Here is a 19,649-nt window from a genome sequence, read left to right as displayed (position 1 = left end):
GACACACGCACACACACACTTTGACTCGGCCCAAAGACTGCATGGACCACTCGAATATGGTTAGATAAGAGCATTAGATAACACTTATCAAATGAAAAGATGCTTCAGAAGGGGAGACGGAGAGATGGATTGGAAGAGGAGGGAGGGAATGAACAAATGAATGGAGCGTGGAGGAACAGAAAGGTAGCCGTTTAGCTAAGAGGTGAATCCAGAGGCCTGTTCCCACGAACATGGGGCTCTCTTGGTGTTCTCTAATCCAATGAAGGGACCGAGTTAGACAGAGGGGGAGCGGAGTAGAAGGAATGAACAGGACAAGCAATGGATGAATAGAACGCTGAACGAAGTGGAGGGAGAGAGAGAGAGGGATGACACAGAGCCATTCATTGAGCAGGGACGGCTGGGGCTGGGAGAGAGAGGGAGGGAGGGAGAGCGAGGGACGCACTCTTTAGGCTGAACTCCCCGATAATTGTCTAGTGTGATTAGGATGGAGAGGGGGATGAGAGGAGCGGTGTAATATCCAGTAATTGAAGCCCTCGTCTGTCATTGTTCCAGCACACACCGATAAGCCCAGGGAGGTGAGGGAGGGAGAAAGTGTGAGAGGCATAGAGGGGGGTTATGGGAAAGGGAGGGAGTGAATGGATTTACATTAGTAAAATATGGATTCAACTACAGACTTGCAACTTTTCTCAGTGTTTACACTAGCCTTGGATGTGGCGTGGCCAAAGCCACAATTCTGCTTCACGCGTGACTTCAGCTATTAGCATACCGTAAATACCTTAGTATATAGACACTTGATTAATGCAAGGATTCACAGTCAATTGTGTGCTTATTCTAAAAGCCTTTCATTTTAAATTTGGCTAACAGCTAAAACGCTGTCTACTGGTATTAAGGTAATACTTGCAGGGATATGTGGTGTGGGGGGAGCTGTTGTCGTTACACGGTATCACTCAGAGGGGGGGGGGGGGTATACGGTCAAAGAGAGATTTGAATCTAAATCGGTCCTCTTTTCACGACACAGGCATCTCTCCTTGACCTAGTTTGTGTCTTCAAAGTAGTGGAGTGTAAAGGAGGAGATGAGAGGTGGCAGGACTGAGTTAGAGCGGGAGGAAGAGAGGTTGGGGGGGTTGACAAGGCAAGTATGAGTAGGGGGGAGTATAAACGAGAGAGCAGAGGGAGAAAATGAAGCTTAGTAAACAGCGTCTCCCATCAACACCTGCGCGCGTGCCTTTCTACATCTCTCGGCAGCAGCCTTCGTCTTGGATTGTGATGTAAGGTGCCGTTTGCGCGGATGATGCAACCACTGTTCGCCACGTCGTCGCTGCGGCTTCAGTTACTTGCTCTGTTGTGTTTCAGCCCCCAGATTGTGCTGAGAACACAGAGACGTTCACTTGTTTCGTCTCTCTGTTTCACGGTTACAGGGACAGTTATGGAAACACTGGCATTAACCCACATGTTCCTTTTAAAAGGAGTGGTCCTGTTGCTAGTGCATAGCGCTTGCAACGCCAGGACGGCGGGTTCGATTCCCGGGACCACCCGATGTCACAGGAAGGCAAGAAAGATCATCAAGGTCAATAACCACCCGAGCCACTGCCTGTTCACCCCGCTTCCACCCAGAAGGAGAGGTCAGTACAGGTGCATTAGAGCTGGGACCGAGAGATTGAAAAACAGCTTCTATCTCAAGGCCATCAGATTGTTTAACGGCCACCACTAGCACAGAGAGGCGGCTGCCTACCTACATACTTGATATCATTGGCCACTTTAATAAATGGAACACTAGTCACTTTAATAATGTTAACATATCTCGCATTACTCATCTCATATGTATATACTGTATAATGTATCCTTCACTATTCTTTACTATCTATTGCATTTAGCCATCTGTCACTGCTCATCCATATATTTTATACTTATATATTCTCATTCCATTCCTTTACTAGATTGTGTGTATTAGGTTTTGTTGTGGAATTGTTATATATTACCTGTTAGATACTGCTACACTGTCAGATCTAGAAGCACAAGCATTTTGCTACACTCGCAATAACATCTGCTAACCATGTGTATGTGACCAATAAAATGGGATTTGATGTCAAATGTATGCACGCATGACTGTTAGTGGCTTTGGATAAAAGGGGACCGTACTAGACCAGACTACATTAGGTTGGGTTATGCTGCGATCATTGTTGTGCTACATCTAGCATGTCCCCTCCATTAGCACTAGGTGTGGCTGTGATCAGTCATTCCTCCCCGGCGGTCTGTCTGGCTGATCCCCAGGACCTGTAAAACGGCCCTCTTCCTCTCTCTGGAATGGGGGTTTATTCCGTTGGTTAGCCCGTCTTTCATCAATTAGCATTAACAGCAGAGAGCCAGTGATCTGAATATGGGGCCATAAATGATTGATTCCACCATCCCCCCCTCCCTCCCTCCATCCATCCCTCCCTCCGCCCGCAAATCTAACCCTGGCATTTGGATGTGAGACAGAGAAAAATGGCGGCCTGAAATAATGACGGCCATTTGGGGGAGGGGGGGTTGTGTCGGTGTTCCCTGGGTGCGAGTGTGTGTTTAGCTTTTGGTGTATGTGTCGGTGTGTGTGTCCTTAGCTGTTGTGTGTCTGCAAAGCAAACCTCTTTTAGCCGTATTAATATTCAGAGCGAGAGAGAGAGACGCATTGTAAAGCTATTCACCTGCATTTGTCAGCAGTCAAATAATGCTATTTATTTTTGGTTTTGCCTCGTGAGAATGGGTGGCCACGTTCTGGACATTTCAGTAGCAAACAGTGGTGTGTATAGGCCTAGCTTGACAAATGTAAACTTTGACCTAGCTAACGGCTTGTAAAATGGTAACCAGTACGAGAGTATTGACAACAACGGGCATACAGTGGCGTGTGGGTGTGTGTTTGACCTGTCTAGCGCTCCCTCTGTGTGACTGCCTCCTCCGCAACATCCTGTTTGCCTCCACTATTGGCATTGTAGATGCTGCTCAGCATCTTTCTCTTCACTGTACAGTATTACATGTGTATAGGTAGCCATCAGTCTCTTCACCGTACAGTATTACATGTGGTATAGGTAGCCATCAGTCTCTTCACCGTACAGTATTACATGTGGTATAGGTAGCCATCAGTCTCTTCACCGTACAGTATTACATGTGGTATAGGTAGCCATCTTTCTCTTCACCGTACAGTATTACATGTGGTATAGGTAGCCATCTTTCTCTTCACCGTACAGTATTACATGTGGTATAGGTAGCCATCTTTCTCTTCACCGTACAGTATTACATGTGGTATAGGTAGCCATCTTTCTCTTCACCGTACAGTATTACATGTGGTATAGGTAGCCATCTTTCTCTTCACCGTACAGTATTACATGTGGTATAGGTAGCCATCTTTCTCTTCACCGTACAGTATTACATGTGGTATAGGTAGCCATCTTTCTCTTCACCGTACAGTATTACATGTGGTATAGGTAGCCATCTTTCTCTTCACCGTACAGTATTACATGTGGTATAGGTAGCCATCAGTCTCTTCACCGTACAGTATTACATGTGGTATAGGTAGCCATCTTTCTCTTCACCGTACAGTATTACATGTGGTATAGGTAGCCATCAGTCTCTTCACCGTACAGTATTACATGTGGTATAGGTAGCCATCCTTCTCTTCACCGTACAGTATTACATGTGGTATAGGTAGCCATCTTTCTCTTCACCGTACAGTATTACATGTGGTATAGGTAGCCATCTTTCTCTTCACCGTACAGTATTACATGTGGTATAGGTAGCCATCTTTCTCTTCACCGTACAGTATTACATGTGGTATAGGTAGCCATCTTTCTCTTCACCGTACAGTATTACATGTGGTATAGGTAGCCATCAGTCTCTTCACCGTACAGTATTACATGTGGTATAGGTAGCCATCAGTCTCTTCACCGTACAGTATTACATGTGGTATAGGTAGCCATCTTTCTCTTCACCGTACAGTATTACATGTGGTATAGGTAGCCATCAGTCTCTTCACCGTACAGTATTACATGTGGTATAGGTAGCCATCAGTCTCTTCACTGTACAGTATTACATGTAGTATAGGTAGCCATCTTTCTCTTCACCGTACAGTATTACATGTGGTATAGGTAGCCATCAGTCTCTTCACCGTAAGTATTACATGTGGTATAGGTAGCCATCAGTCTCTTCACCGTACAGTATTACATGTGGTATAGGTAGCCATCAGTCTCTTCACCGTACAGTATTACATGTGGTATAGGTAGCCATCTTTCTCTTCACCGTACAGTATTACATGTGGTATAGGTAGCCATCTTTCTCTTCACCGTACAGTATTACATGTGGTATAGGTAGCCATCTTTCTCTTCACCGTACAGTATTACATGTGGTATAGGTAGCCATCTTTCTCTTCACCGTACAGTATTACATGTGGTATAGGTAGCCATCTTTCTCTTCACCGTACAGTATTACATGTGGTATAGGTAGCCATCTTTCTCTTCACCGTACAGTATTACATGTGGTATAGGTAGCCATCTTAGTCTCTTCACCGTACAGTATTACATGTGGTATAGGTAGCCATCTTTCTCTTCACCGTACAGTATTACATGTGGTATAGGTAGCCATCTTTCTCTTCACCGTACAGTATTACATGTGGTATAGGTAGCCATCTTTCTCTTCACCGTACAGTATTACATGTGGTATAGGTAGCCATCTTTCTCTTCACCGTACAGCATTACATGTGGTATAGGTAGCCATCTTTCTCTTCACCGTACAGTATTACATGTGGTATAGGTAGCCATCAGTCTCTTCACCGTACAGTATTACATGTGGTATAGGTAGCCATCAGTCTCTTCACCGTACAGTATTACATGTGGTATAGGTAGCCATCAGTCTCTTCACCGTACAGTATTACATGTAGTATAGGTAGCCATCTTTCTCTTCACCGTACAGTATTACATGTGGTATAGGTAGCCATCAGTCTCTTCACCGTACAGTATTACATGTGGTATAGGTAGCCATCAGTCTCTTCACCGTACAGTATTACATGTGGTATAGGTAGCCATCAGTCTCTTCACCGTACAGTATTACATGTGGTATAGGTAGCCATCATTTCTCTTCACCGTACAGTATTACATGTGGTATAGGTAGCCATCTTTCTCTTCACCGTACAGTATTACATGTGGTATAGGTAGCCATCTTTCTCTTCACCGTACAGTATTACATGTGGTATAGGTAGCCATCAGTCTCTTCACCGTACAGTATTACATGTGGTATAGGTAGCCATCAGTCTCTTCACCGTACAGTATTACATGTGGTATAGGTATCCATCTTTCTCTTCACCGTACAGTATTACATGTGGTATAGGTAGCCATCTTTCTCTTCACCGTACACTATTACATGTGGTATAGGTAGCCATCTTTCTCTTCACCGTACAGTATTACATGTGGTATAGGTAGCCAGCTTTCTCTTCACCGTACAGTATTACATGTGGTATAGGTAGCCATCTTTCTCTTCACCGTACAGTATTACATGTGGTATAGGTAGCCATCTTTCTCTTCACCGTACAGTATTACATGTGGTATAGGTAGCCATCAGTCTCTTCACCGTACAGTATTACATGTGGTATAGGTAGCCATCAGTCTCTTCACCGTACAGTATTACATGTGGTATAGGTAGCCATCAGTCTCTTCACCGTACAGTATTACATGTGGTATAGGTAGCCATCAGTCTCTTCACCGTACAGTATTACATGTGGTATAGGTAGCCATCAGTCTCTTCACCGTACAGTATTACATGTGGTATAGGTAGCCATCAGTCTCTTCACCGTACAGTATTACATGTGGTATAGGTAGCCATCTTTCTCTTCACCGTACAGTATTACATGTGGTATAGGTAGCCATCTTTCTCTTCACCGTACAGTATTACATGTGGTATAGGTAGCCATCTTTCTCTTCACCGTACAGTATTACATGTGGTATAGGTAGCCATCTTTCTCTTCACCGTACAGTATTACATGTGGTATAGGTAGCCATCTTTCTCTTCACCGTACAGTATTACATGTGGTATAGGTAGCCATCAGTCTCTTCACCGTACAGTATTACATGTGGTATAGGTAGCCATCAGTCTCTTCACCGTACAGTATTACATGTGGTATAGGTAGCCATCATTCTCTTCACCGTACAGTATTACATGTGGTATAGGTAGCCATCTGTCTCTTCACCGTACAGTATTACATGTGGTATAGGTAGCCATCTTTCTCTTCACCGTACAGTATTACATGTGGTATAGGTAGCCATCTTTCTCTTCACCGTACAGTATTACATGTGGTATAGGTAGCCATCTTTCTCTTCACCGTACAGTATTACATGTGGTATAGGTAGCCATCTAGTCTCTTCACCGTACAGTATTACATGTGGTATAGGTAGCCATCTTTCTCTTCACCGTACAGTATTACATGTGGTATAGGTAGCCATCTTTCTCTTCACCGTACAGTATTACATGTGGTATAGGTAGCCATCATTGTCTCTTCACCGTACAGTATTACATGTGGTATAGGTAGCCATCAGTCTCTTCACCGTACAGTATTACATGTGGTATAGGTAGCCATCAGTCTCTTCACCGTACAGTATTACATGTGGTATAGGTAGCCATCAGTCTCTTCACCGTACAGTATTACATGTGGTATAGGTAGCCATCTCTCTTCACCAGTATTACATGTGGTATAGGTAGCCATCTCTCTTCACCGTACAGTATTACATGTGGTATAGGTAGCCATCAGTCTCTTCACCGTACAGTATTACATGTGGTATAGGTAGCCATCAGTCTCTTCACCGTACAGTATTACATGTGGTATAGGTAGCCATCTTTCTCTTCACCGTACAGTATTACATGTGGTATAGGTAGCCATCTTTCTCTTCACCGTACAGTATTACATGTGGTATAGGTAGCCATCTTTCTCTTCACCGTACAGTATTACATGTGGTATAGGTAGCCATCTTTCTCTTCACCGTACAGTATTACATGTGGTATAGGTAGCCATCTTTCTCTTCACCGTACAGTATTACATGTGGTATAGGTAGCCATCAGTCTCTTCACCGTACAGTATTACATGTGGTATAGGTAGCCATCAGTCTCTTCACCGTACAGTATTACATGTGGTATAGGTAGCCATCAGTCTCTTCACCGTACAGTATTACATGTGGTATAGGTAGCCATCAGTCTCTTCACCGTACAGTATTACATGTAGTATAGGTAGCCATCTTTCTCTTCACCGTACAGTATTACATGTGGTATAGGTAGCCATCAGTCTCTTCACCGTACAGTATTACATGTGGTATAGGTAGCCATCAGTCTCTTCACCGTACAGTATTACATGTGGTATAGGTAGCCATCAGTCTCTTCACCGTACAGTATTACATGTGGTATAGGTAGCCATCTTTCTCTTCACCGTACAGTATTACATGTGGTATAGGTAGCCATCTTTCTCTTCACCGTACAGTATTACATGTGGTATAGGTAGCCATCTTTCTCTTCACCGTACAGTATTACATGTGGTATAGGTAGCCATCAGTCTCTTCACCGTACAGTATTACATGTGGTATAGGTAGCCATCTTTCTCTTCACCGTACAGTATTACATGTGGTATAGGTAGCCATCATGTTCTCTTCACCGTACAGTATTACATGTGGTATAGGTAGCCATCTTTCTCTTCACCGTACAGTATTACATGTGGTATAGGTAGCCATCTTTCTCTTCACCGTACAGTATTACATGTGGTATAGGTAGCCATCTTTCTCTTCACCGTACAGTATTACATGTGGTATAGGTAGCCATCTTTCTCTTCACCGTACAGTATTACATGTGGTATAGGTAGCCAGCTTTCTCTTCACCGTACAGTATTACATGTGGTATAGGTAGCCATCTTTCTCTTCACCGTACAGTATTACATGTGGTATAGGTAGCCATCTTTCTCTTCACCGTACAGTATTACATGTGGTATAGGTAGCCATCTTTCTCTTCACCGTACAGTATTACATGTGGTATAGGTAGCCATCAGTCTCTTCACCGTACAGTATTACATGTGGTATAGGTAGCCATCTTTCTCTTCACCGTACAGTTTTCCATGTGGTATAGGTAGCCATCTTTCTCTTCACCGTACAGTATTACATGTGGTATAGGTAGCCATCAGTCTCTTCACCGTACAGTATTACATGTGGTATAGGTAGCCATCAGTCTCTTCACCGTACAGTATTACATGTGGTATAGGTAGCCATCAGTCTCTTCACCGTACAGTATTACATGTGGTATAGGTAGCCATCAGTCTCTTCACCGTACAGTATTACATGTAGTATAGGTAGCCATCTTTCTCTTCACCGTACAGTATTACATGTGGTATAGGTAGCCATCAGTCTCTTCACCGTACAGTATTACATGTGGTATAGGTAGCCATCAGTCTCTTCACCGTACAGTATTACATGTGGTATAGGTAGCCATCAGTCTCTTCACCGTACAGTATTACATGTGGTATAGGTAGCCATCTTTCTCTTCACCGTACAGTATTACATGTGGTATAGGTAGCCATCTTTCTCTTCACCGTACAGCATTACATGTGGTATAGGTAGCCATCTTTCTCTTCACCGTACAGTATTACATGTGGTATAGGTAGCCATCTTTCTCTTCACCGTACAGTATTACATGTGGTATAGGTAGCCATCAGTCTCTTCACCGTACAGTATTACATGTGGTGTAGGTAGCCATCAGCCTCTTCACCGTACAGTATTACATGTGGTATAGGTAGCCATCAGTCTCTTCACCGTACAGTATTACATGTGGTATAGGTAGCCATCAGTCTCTTCACCGTACAGTATTACATGTAGTATAGGTAGCCATCTTTCTCTTCACCGTACAGTATTACATGTGGTATAGGTAGCCATCAGTCTCTTCACCGTACAGTATTACATGTGGTATAGGTAGCCATCAGTCTCTTCACCGTACAGTATTACATGTGGTATAGGTAGCCATCAGTCTCTTCACCGTACAGTATTACATGTGGTATAGGTAGCCATCTTTCTCTTCACCGTACAGTATTACATGTGGTATAGGTAGCCATCTTTCTCTTCACCGTACAGCATTACATGTGGTATAGGTAGCCATCTTTCTCTTCACCGTACAGTATTACATGTGGTATAGGTAGCCATCAGTCTCTTCACCGTACAGTATTACATGTGGTATAGGTAGCCATCTTTCTCTTCACCGTACAGTATTACATGTGGTATAGGTAGCCATCTTTCTCTTCACCGTACACTATTACATGTGGTATAGGTAGCCATCTTTCTCTTCACCGTACAGTATTACATGTGGTATAGGTAGCCATCTTTCTCTTCACCGTACAGTATTACATGTGGTATAGGTAGCCATCTTTCTCTTCACCGTACAGTATTACATGTGGTATAGGTAGCCATCTTTCTCTTCACCGTACAGTATTACATGTGGTATAGGTAGCCATCTTTCTCTTCACCGTACAGTATTACATGTGGTATAGGTAGCCATCAGGCTCTCTCTCTCGCTCTCTCTCTCTCCTCTCTCTCTGCTTGAGCTGTGTACTATATGCTTGAGCTGTGTACTATATGCATGGCCCCTTTTCCCTCACTCCCCCTCTTTCCTTTGATTTTCCCTTTTCTTATTTGCTGTTAGCCCTGTTAGCCCTGACTGTCCCTGTGTTGAGTCTTTTTTATCTCTCCTAGAGGAACTTGGCACGACCCATCGTTATGAATCTGTGTGTTGGGGGGGAGTAGACTTTCCACGTCCCGTTTAATCAAGCCTCTCGCACTAATTGATCAGTTGGGTAGCTGACCTGGCCACGCTGTGTGCACTCTCTCTCTCTCTCTCTCGTTCTCTCTCCCCGTTTCCCTCGTCTGCTATTCATCTGAAACGCCATGGCACTCATCTGAATGTGGAGGGCAATGCAACCATGCAGTGAACACATCCCAGATTGCCAAGGTGGTTTCTGTCCAACCCCCCCCCCCCCCCTCTCTCCCTTTTTGGGTCCGTCTGAGAGAGCGCAATACAGCCAGCTTTGATTTGGGCCTTGGTTTGGAGCCCGGTACCAGCGACGACGGTCATGTTTGTTATTTAGATACCACATTTTCTCTTGACTTCCTACTGTTCGAACCACATACAGTAGGTACAGTCGTGGCCAAAAGTTTTGAGAATGACACAAATATTAATTTTCACAAAGTCTGCTGCCTCAGTTTGTATGATGGCAATTTGCATATACTCCAGAATGTTATGAAGAGTGATCAGATGAATTGCAATTAATTGCTAAGTCCCGACATGCAAATGAACTGAATCCCCCAAAAACATTTCCACTGCATTTCAGCCCTGCCACAAAAGGACCAGCTGACATCATGTCAGTGATTCTCTCGTTAACACAGGTGTGAGTGTTGACGAGGACAAAAGGAGGTTGGTGCTTGGAATCATTGTTCTGCCTCTGTCAACCATGGTTACCTGCAAGTAAACACGTGCCGTCATCATTGCTTTACACAAAAAGAGCTTCAGAGGCAAGAATATTGCTGCCTGTAAGATTGCACCTAAATCAACAATTTATCGGATCATCAAGAACTTCAAGGAGAGCGGTTCAATTGTTGTGAAGAAGGCTTCAGGGCGCCAAAGAAAGTCCAGCAAGCGCCAGGACCGTCTCCTAAAGTTGATTCAGCTGCGGGATTGGGGCACCACCAGTACAGAGCTTGCTCAGGAATGGCAGCAGGCAGGTGTGAGTGCATCTGCACGCACAGTGAGTCAAAGACTTTTGGAGGATGGCCTGGTGTCAAGAAGGGCAGCAAAGAAGCGACTTCTCTCCAGGAAAAACATCAGGGACACTGATATTCTGCAAAAGGTACAGGGATTGGACTGCTGAGGACTGGGGTAAAGTCATTTTCTCTGATGACTCCCCTTTCCGATTATTTGGGGCATCCGGAAAAAAGCTTGTCCGGAGAAGACAAGGTGAGCGCTACCATCAGTCCTGTGTCATGCCAACAGTAAAGCATCCTGAGACCATTCATGTGTGGGTTATTTCTCAGCCAAGGGAGTGGGCTCACTCACAATTTTGCCTAAGAACACAGCCATGAATAAAGAATGGTACCAACACAGCCTCCAAGAGCAACTTCTCCCAACCATCCAGGAACAGTTTGGTGATGAACAATGCCTTTTCCAGCATGATGGAGCACCTTGCCATAAGGCAAAAGTGATAACTAAGTGGCTCGGGGAACAAAACATTGATATTTTGGGTCCATGGCCAGGAAACTCCCCAGACCTTAATCCCATTGAGAACTCGTGGTCACTCCTCAAGAGGCGGGTGGACAAACAAAACCCCGCAAATTCTGACAAACTCCAAGCATTGATTATGCAAGAATGGGCTGCCATCAGTCAGGATGTGGCCCAGAAGTTAATTGACAGCATGCCAGGGCGGATTGCAGAGGTCTTGAAAAAGAAGGGTCAACACTGCAAATATTGACTCTGCATCAACTTCATGTAATTGTCAATAAAAGCCTTTGGCACTTATGAAATGCTTGTAATTATACTTCAGTATTCCATAGTAAAACCTGACAAAAATATCTAAAGACACTGAAGCAGCAAACTTTGTGGAAATTAATATTTGTTCTCAAACATTTTAGCCACGACTGTATACTGATAAAACGGGCACCACTGCCAAAAAGAGAGCATCTGCATCCAGCCATTTCAGAAGCTAGCTTTTTCTTCACGCTCTGCAACACTGTAGCCAAAGAGTGGTTCCCTACAAAGCAAGCTGTTCTGTGTTGGTGTAATGGCCGACATTAGACAGACAATTATAACGTTCTTACAGACACAGCCACGCCATACACACTCACTCACGCTTTCACATCAGTCTCCGCTCAGGGAGTTTGAAGGGGCTAATCAGTGTGACTTTGTGTGTGTGTGTGTGTGTGTGTGTGTGTGTGTGTGTGTGTGTGTGTGTGTGTGTGTGTGTGTGTGTGTGTGTTACACCCAAACCCACCATCTCGTCACCATTCACCCCATCATTATTGCCGTTACTCTCCACTCAGACACGGTAACGTCGTTGAGGCTGGGGCCGGTTGTCTTCACAGCCACACGCATGGATTATATAATCCCAGTGCAGTAGGATAGGGAACAGCAGTGATGATGGTGATTGTAATGGGAAGAGAGGGCTTGCTTGAGGTTTTAATGTAGGAATGCTGTTGGGGACCCCGGTGACAGAGAGGAGAGCAGTGCTCAACTGATTTCACACACATTACCACCCGGAGCACTGGCACGGCAAGCGGAAAATGAACCCCCAGTGAGAGAGAGTGGAAAAGAGTGTGTGTGTGTGCGCGCGTGCTTGTGCGACGTGTGTGTAGTCACTCTCTCTTTCTATCGCTCTTTTCCCTCCCTCCCTCTCTCTCTCTCTCTCCCTCCCTCCCTCCCTCCCTCCCTCCCTCCCTCCCTCCCTCCCTCCCTCCCTCCCTCCCTCTCTCTCTCTCTCTCCCTTCCTCTCTCTCTCCCTTCATCTCTGTACCCTCAGCCCCAGAGGGAACAGAGTTGTGTAATAAGGAGTTACCAGGATGACAGAATGAGTTGCAGAAGGAGAGGACGAGGGTCAAGTAGTGAAGCAGCTCGGTGCCTGAAGAGCGATTGGACAGCATGTGTTGGTTCTGTACTGACGAGCTGGTCCAGTTCTATTGACCAGATGTTGGGCTTAGAGGCTCGACGTCACGTGTTAGTTAGACTGACTTTTCTTCTAAATCAGTCTCTCTCCCCCTCTCTCGCTCTCGCTCGTTCTCGCTCTCTCTCGCTCTCTCGCTCTCTCTCACTCTCTCGCTCTCTCGCTCTCTCGCTCTCTCGCTCTCTCGCTCGCTCGCTCGCTCTCTCGCATAATTATCTTGAATGTACTTACCCCATGTCGCTAAACCATTATCAGCATTTTACAGCAGTTTTAAAACATACACCAACTGAAATAATAATAACGTGTAATGTGTTTTTAATGCATATTTGTTTCTCTCTCTCTCTCTCTGTTCTCAGCGTGTCCCCCTGGCTCGTACAAGATGTCTTCCAGACAGCAGGAGTGTTTTCCGTGCCCGGCCAAGAGTGTGGCGGAGGAGGAAGGCTCGGTGGTGTGTGTGTGTGAAGAGGACCACTTCAGGACCCCCCTGGACAACCCCTCGGCCCCCTGCACCCGTAAGACACGCGCACCTGTCCCTATGCAACTCCTCAGCTGATTATATCCCTCTATCATATCGCCTCTTCTCTAGCCATATCACCCTGTCACTCCTCTTTTCAGTCTCTCCCTCTATCCACCCTTTCCCTTCAGCCCACACCCCTCCCCCCCGAACCTTCTCACTTCAGTATTCCCTCTCCCTCTAACCCATCCGTCAGGTAACCCAATCCCGCTGTCCTTCACCCGTCCTTATTAACCCTACGCCCTCTACCGTTCCCCTATTCCTTTCATACTTCACCCATCAATCCTCTACTAAACCTGCATCTTCCCTCGTCTCCCTTCCATCACTTTAGTAACCGCAACACCTCCATCCTTCACCCCTCCACACACACACACACACACACACACACACACACACACACACACACACACACACACACACACACACACACACACACACACACACACATCCCCCCCCACCACACTAAATGCCAAAACCTCCAACGAAGACGCGCATTCAAGTCCAATTCCATACCGGCCCGCCGGGGGCCATATTGATCGAAGAACTAAGCCTCTGTATGTGTTGATGGTTAAATACACACACGCCACCTGATTTAATCCACCTAGAATGTTCTCTATAGCGCCACAGTATACCAGACAATAAAACACAGAGGTCAGCAAGGGACTGTATTCATTCTCGGGCGCCCGGATCAGCTCTAGCTTTTATAGTGCTGTAATTAGAAGGTTTAATCACGATATTGATTCCCGGTGCTTTTATATCTACAAGGGGCAGCCTGTGATAACATTTATAGCTCTGTAATTACCACATTAATTACAATATTGATTCAGTAATTGTGATCATCTCCTGATACCACCAGGCTATTGTGTGCTGGGAGGGAGACAGACCGACGGATGGAGAGAGGGAGAGGGGGACTGAAGGAGAGACAGATGTAAGGAGAGGAGGAGTGGAACTTAAGAGTTGAGAGGGAGAGAGAGTATGGAAATTAAGGAATATACAGGCCCGGCTGTGTGTACACGTATGTGCGTTCTCATGCGTGCGCATGTGTGTTATTGAATAAGTGAAGGTGTGCTGCTCTCTGCGTGCTGATGTACACACCACAGCTGTGCCCCGCTTCTGGCCGCACGCCCCTTTTACCATGTTACGTAAACCTCACCGAGAGAGACACACACACATTGACACACACGCTCATTATCAGGATGGCGCCGGAAGGAATAGTGGTCCTTTTACAGGCTTCTGACCAATTGTGTTATTTTGTGTCTTTTTTGAGGGCGCTGATTGTAACTTTTTAGGGGTACAACACCATCAACACCATCCCAGACACCCTGGACCCTCTCCAATTTGCATACCGCCCCAACAGATCCACAGATGATGCAATCTCTATTGCACTCCACACTTCCCTTTCCCACCTGGACAAAAGGAACACCTATGTGAGAATGCTGTTTATTGACTACAGCTCAGCGTTCAACACCATTGTGCCCGCCAAGCTCATCACTAAACTAAGGACCCTGGGATTAAACACCTCCCTCTGCAACTGGATCCTGGACTTCCTGACGGACCGCCCCCAAGTGGTATGGGTAGGCAACAACACAACGGCCTTGATGACCCTCAACACGGGGGCCTGAGAGGGGTTGGGTTAAATGCGGAAGACACATTTTGGTTGAATGCATTGTGGTGCAACTGACTAGGTATTCCCTTTTGCTTTCCTGAGGGCTGCGTGCTTAGTCCCCTCTTCTACTCCCTGTTCACTGCGTGGCTGCGCACGACTCCAACACCATCATTAAGTTTGCAGGCGACACAACGGTGCTAACCCTGATCACCGTCGACGATGAGACAGCCTACAGGGAGGAGGTCAGGGACCTGGCAGTGTGGTGCCAGGTCAACAATCTCTCCCTCAACGTCAGCAGGACAAAGGAGCTGATCAGGAAATGGAGGTCTGAGCATGATACCCATCCACATCGACAGGGCTGTTGTGGAGCAGGTCGAGAGCTTCAAGTTCCTCTGTGTCCACATCACTAAGGAACTATCATGTTCCACACTAGAGGTTGACAAAGGTGTGAAAATTCATTTCTGTTTAGGGTGTATCGATAATAATTTCAGTAATGCAATATGCGACTGTGATATATGGTTGTCTTACCTATTTTTGTTAAATGCACTGACTGTAGGCTTAAGTCTCTCTGGATAAGAGCGTATTCTAAATGACCTAAATGTAGATGGATTAAGGCTGGAGGATGAGGCCAGAGACCCCAGCAGGATGGTCTGCTCAGCACAGCACCAGCGGAACATATGAACATTTACAACATAAACATTCAAAAAAAGTTTTTCAAAACCTGAGCGGCGGTACCGCATAAGTCAATCTATTTTTATTTCACTCTTCACCGCAGATGGGTTTAGTTAAATACGCAAACAATTGGGCTTGACAGTAAAGTTCTCCGGTTGGTCGCCTATTTGATTAAACCACAGCATTTTTTTTTACAAGCCCTGTACTCGGTTCCTTCCTTGTCAAATACAACTCCATCAAATTTGGCTAGAACAGTCGCTCCTTCCTTGGTTCTAATGTTAATGTTAGTGATGTGTCCTTGGCTCTTTTGGCTCATCACATGTTACAGTTTATTATCTATCCATTGCCTAGTCACTTTATCCATACCTATTGTACAGATCTACCTCAATTACCTCGTACCCCTGCATATCGACTCGGTAACCCGTGTATAAAGCCAATTTTATTATTACTCATTGTGTATTTATTACTTGTGTTATTCTTTTTCTATTGATCTACTATTTATTTCTCTGCGTTGTTGGGAAGGGCACTTTAGTAAGCATTTCACTGTTAGTCGACACCGGTTGTTTACGAACCGTTTGATTTGACACCCACCGACACACACACTGCCACTCCCTAACACCCCCGCACATTAATCACCCCTCTCTACACATACACATTCATTATTACCACAGAGATACAGTATGCACTGTCAATTACCCCCCCCCCCCCCCCCACACACACACACACACACACACACACACACACACACACACACACACACACACACACACACCACCACTACATTATTGATATCATTTAATGGACCAATACCTTCATGTTATGTCCATCTGTTTAAACATGCACAGTTACGGCACTGCGTCATATAAATTATTTTAGTTATGTAGTGCTAGGCCTTAGAAGTGAATGACTGTCTACGTGACTGGTTGACCATTGTCAAAATGTAGTGAGGAGACGAAGAGAGGAAGCCACGCAGGACTATTGAGATGCACCCGTCGTGTTTCACATTTGGTAAGAGAGGGTTCTCGTTCCGCGAGCACTAACCACCTTTTTCTCTGGTGACTCTTCTTTGCCGTTTGTCAGCAGGGCATTTGTTCCAGCCAAGACTGTTGACAGAAGGAATAGACAGTCCCTTCTCTCACGCACCGCACACACGACCGCATACAGTGTGCACACGCGGCTTGACGCGTCACCGTCACTGATAGAAAGGCCTCTCGTGTCTCGTCTTGGGTTTTACTTCTCAATCCACCGTAAAATGAGGTGGTTAGTAGTTCAGGGGCTGTCTCTAGAAATCCCGAGCGAAGAAAGATGGTCTGCGAGCGGCAGTCTCTCACGTACGGCTCCTTTGTTCTGTCATCGTAAACATACTCATATTTCATCTAGACCAGGCAAGCTGTTTTCTTTGCTTTGGTTAAAGTCTTATTTCCTCTCTGTTTTCCCCACTGCTCCGTGCACCATCCCTAATCCCTTCCTCATCTCTATCCTATCAGAGTGTTATACGTGAATCCTAACCAGCACAATCACACCATGTGACTAGCATAGTGTGGTGGACCACACTATGAGAATGGACTACAGGGTGAAGTGTCCTATGGTAATTAGTTGGCACTGGTTTTAATGTCGAACGTGCTGAATTTAATTTACTGAGCAATCGGGTCTAAATCAGTGCAGTGGAAGGCAACACCCGTCCATAGTTATTCAGTCATACAGCTGTCTAATGTACCGGTATCGTACCCAGTCTGCTTTTTTGACTGTTACGTTGTCGCTTTGCTGCACGGTATACCGGTGTCATCTTGGTCAGGTCGTTATTGTAAAAGAGAACGTAAAGGCGAAATCAAATAATTAACACCTACTATAGCTCTGTAGGTAGTACGTCAAACACTTTCATTCATCATAGAGGCACTAAACATGAATCATGTATATTTAACTACGAATTACATTTCTATATCTATTTATTACTCCATCCCAGGCCCCCCCTCTCCTCCCAAAGACTTGGTCTACACCCTCAAGCAGTCCACCCTGATCCTGGAGTGGGGCGCGCCAACGGACACGGGCGGCAGGGGGGACCTGACCTACAGCGTGGGCTGCCGCCGGTGCGTGGGGCTGCAGTGTGAGCCGTGCGGGGCCAGCGTGGGCTTCATGCCCCAGCAGAGCGGGTTGACCGAACGCACGGTCAACGTGGTCAACCTCATGGCCAACTCCAACTACACGTTGACGGTCGAGGCCCTCAACGGAGTGTCAGAGCTCCTGCCCAACAAGAGGTTCTACACACAGGTCAACGTGTCAACTAGCGTGCCAGGTTAGTGGAAGCTGAGGAGCGCACACACACACACACACACACACACATCATCACACTGATTCTCGTACTTTACCCTCAAATCAGTAACACACCAACCAACGTATGAGAACAAAGGAGTGCCCAAAAGCACACGATACACAAACTCTGAACTGATTACACACACACACACACACACGCGCTCACACCATCGGGCTCAGCGCCCCTCTCCTTTCACCACTAGCTAAAAGACTCCCATCATCACGGTGGAGCCATCTCATTTTCATCAGCACCCTTCACAAAGCCATTAGCCAGAGGCTTTAGAAAAAGCACTCAGCAAAGTGTTCCTGTCAACTGAGACACACACAACACACCCAGCAACCCCCCCCCAATGATATGGAGTTAACTCGACTGTGGAAAGACCCAACCCCACCATCGACCCAGACTCCATACATTCTCTCCTACTTCTCTATCTACACATTTGATGACTCTTGTTTGTTCAACTTGTCTGAATTCGCCGGCTGATATTTCACAAACATCGACCTGCTGTGGGGGAAGAAGAAGAAAAAAAAGACAAGACAAATGTAATGTTTCATTTGCATATGCAGAGAAGAGAGGTAATGGGAGCCCTCGAAGTGAGAGCGTGTGTTGTACTCTAATTGTTAATTAGTGGCAGCAAATGCAATGCGTTATGAATGGAGTTTGTATTAATGCACATTTGGAAATGGAATGCCAGCACTTTGGAGGATCCACGGTTGGGCTATAGTGACGTCAGACACACACACACACACACACACACACACACACACACACACACACACACACACACACACATACACACACACAGGAGAGTTATCACGATGGCTTTATCAATAGAGTCAGGATTTGGTAAAGGAGGAGGTACGTTTTGGCGGGGTGTGTGCCTGTGAGCGTAAGCTTGGGAAATTGTGTGTGTGTGTGTGTCTGTGTGTGCAAGAGTCTGGCTGAGGCTTATTCCAAGGGTCACGGAATGGCCTATACCTGCATTCTTATGAACATTCACTCAGTCACCCTCGTAACTCTACATACAATCAGAGAGGTAGACACGAGCACAAAGGAACCGGTTGGCAAGTTAACACTTAACACACACACACACACGAAGGGTTAAGCATGCGCTCGTAATGCCGCACGGAGAGGGATACACACTGACAAGTGCACAAATGCTGAGCGAATGGAGGCCTGAAGGTCTCAGGGGCCACCTTTTGCATTCTTAGATCTGAGTTTTGAGCTAAAGGCCGAGTCGTCAGTTCCGGGCAGTGTTCAGGAGGAGCACCTGAACACCTGAACCTCTCACCTAACGTGAGTACTGAAGACGGAGGTGCCACACACCTCCAACTACAGCACGTCCTTTTCCTCTTTCTCTTCCTGCTTTCTACCTCCTTATCGCTTCATTTCCTTCACTCCCATTATCTGTGCTGTTTTCTCGCTTTCTTTTTTCCCCCTCTCTCTTTCTCTCTGTCGCTTTCCCTCTTCGTTCTTTTTCCTGTGTCATATACCCCCCCCTCTCTCTCTCCCTCTCTAACCAGCCCTACTAATTTAGACATAAATCTCCCTGGTCCAGAGAGTGGAACGGAGGCCTTTCTCATTGTGTGCTTCTCTGAGTGCTGCCTGCCCGGGGCCTTTATACATTAAGAAGGAGAGACTGCCAGTTTATGCCCTGTGCATATTTTAGGCTAATCCACTCTGTATAAAGCTGCTTCCACTAGTCCCCACCCAGCCAATGAACTATAAATCCTTCGCCTGCAAACTGCTGCACTCCCTTCAAGGTCAGAGACGAACATTATCGGCAAGCCATGTGTAGACTGTGGCGTTTCCTCTCTCTCCCTCTCTCAATGGCTGTCACGACTTAGTTGATGCATGGCTG

General features: G+C 45.9%; 1 protein-coding gene across 1 annotated transcript in view; it reads left to right on the top strand.

Annotated features, from left to right (window-relative positions):
- LOC139559049 (ephrin type-A receptor 7-like) overlaps nucleotides 1-19,649 on the top strand; it is a 160,829-nt gene that overhangs the window by 91,660 nt on the left and 49,520 nt on the right. Inside the window, exons 4-5 of the mRNA XM_071374697.1 lie at nucleotides 13,042-13,197; nucleotides 17,441-17,770. Coding sequence (XP_071230798.1) covers nucleotides 13,042-13,197; nucleotides 17,441-17,770 — 486 coding nt within the window. The remainder of the gene's footprint in view (nucleotides 1-13,041; nucleotides 13,198-17,440; nucleotides 17,771-19,649) is intronic.

Source organism: Salvelinus alpinus, chromosome 29 (genome assembly GCF_045679555.1).
Source record: "Salvelinus alpinus chromosome 29, SLU_Salpinus.1, whole genome shotgun sequence".
NCBI classification, from domain to species: Eukaryota; Metazoa; Chordata; class Actinopteri; order Salmoniformes; family Salmonidae; genus Salvelinus; species Salvelinus alpinus.
This window is presented reverse-complemented; position numbering and strand designations above follow the sequence as displayed.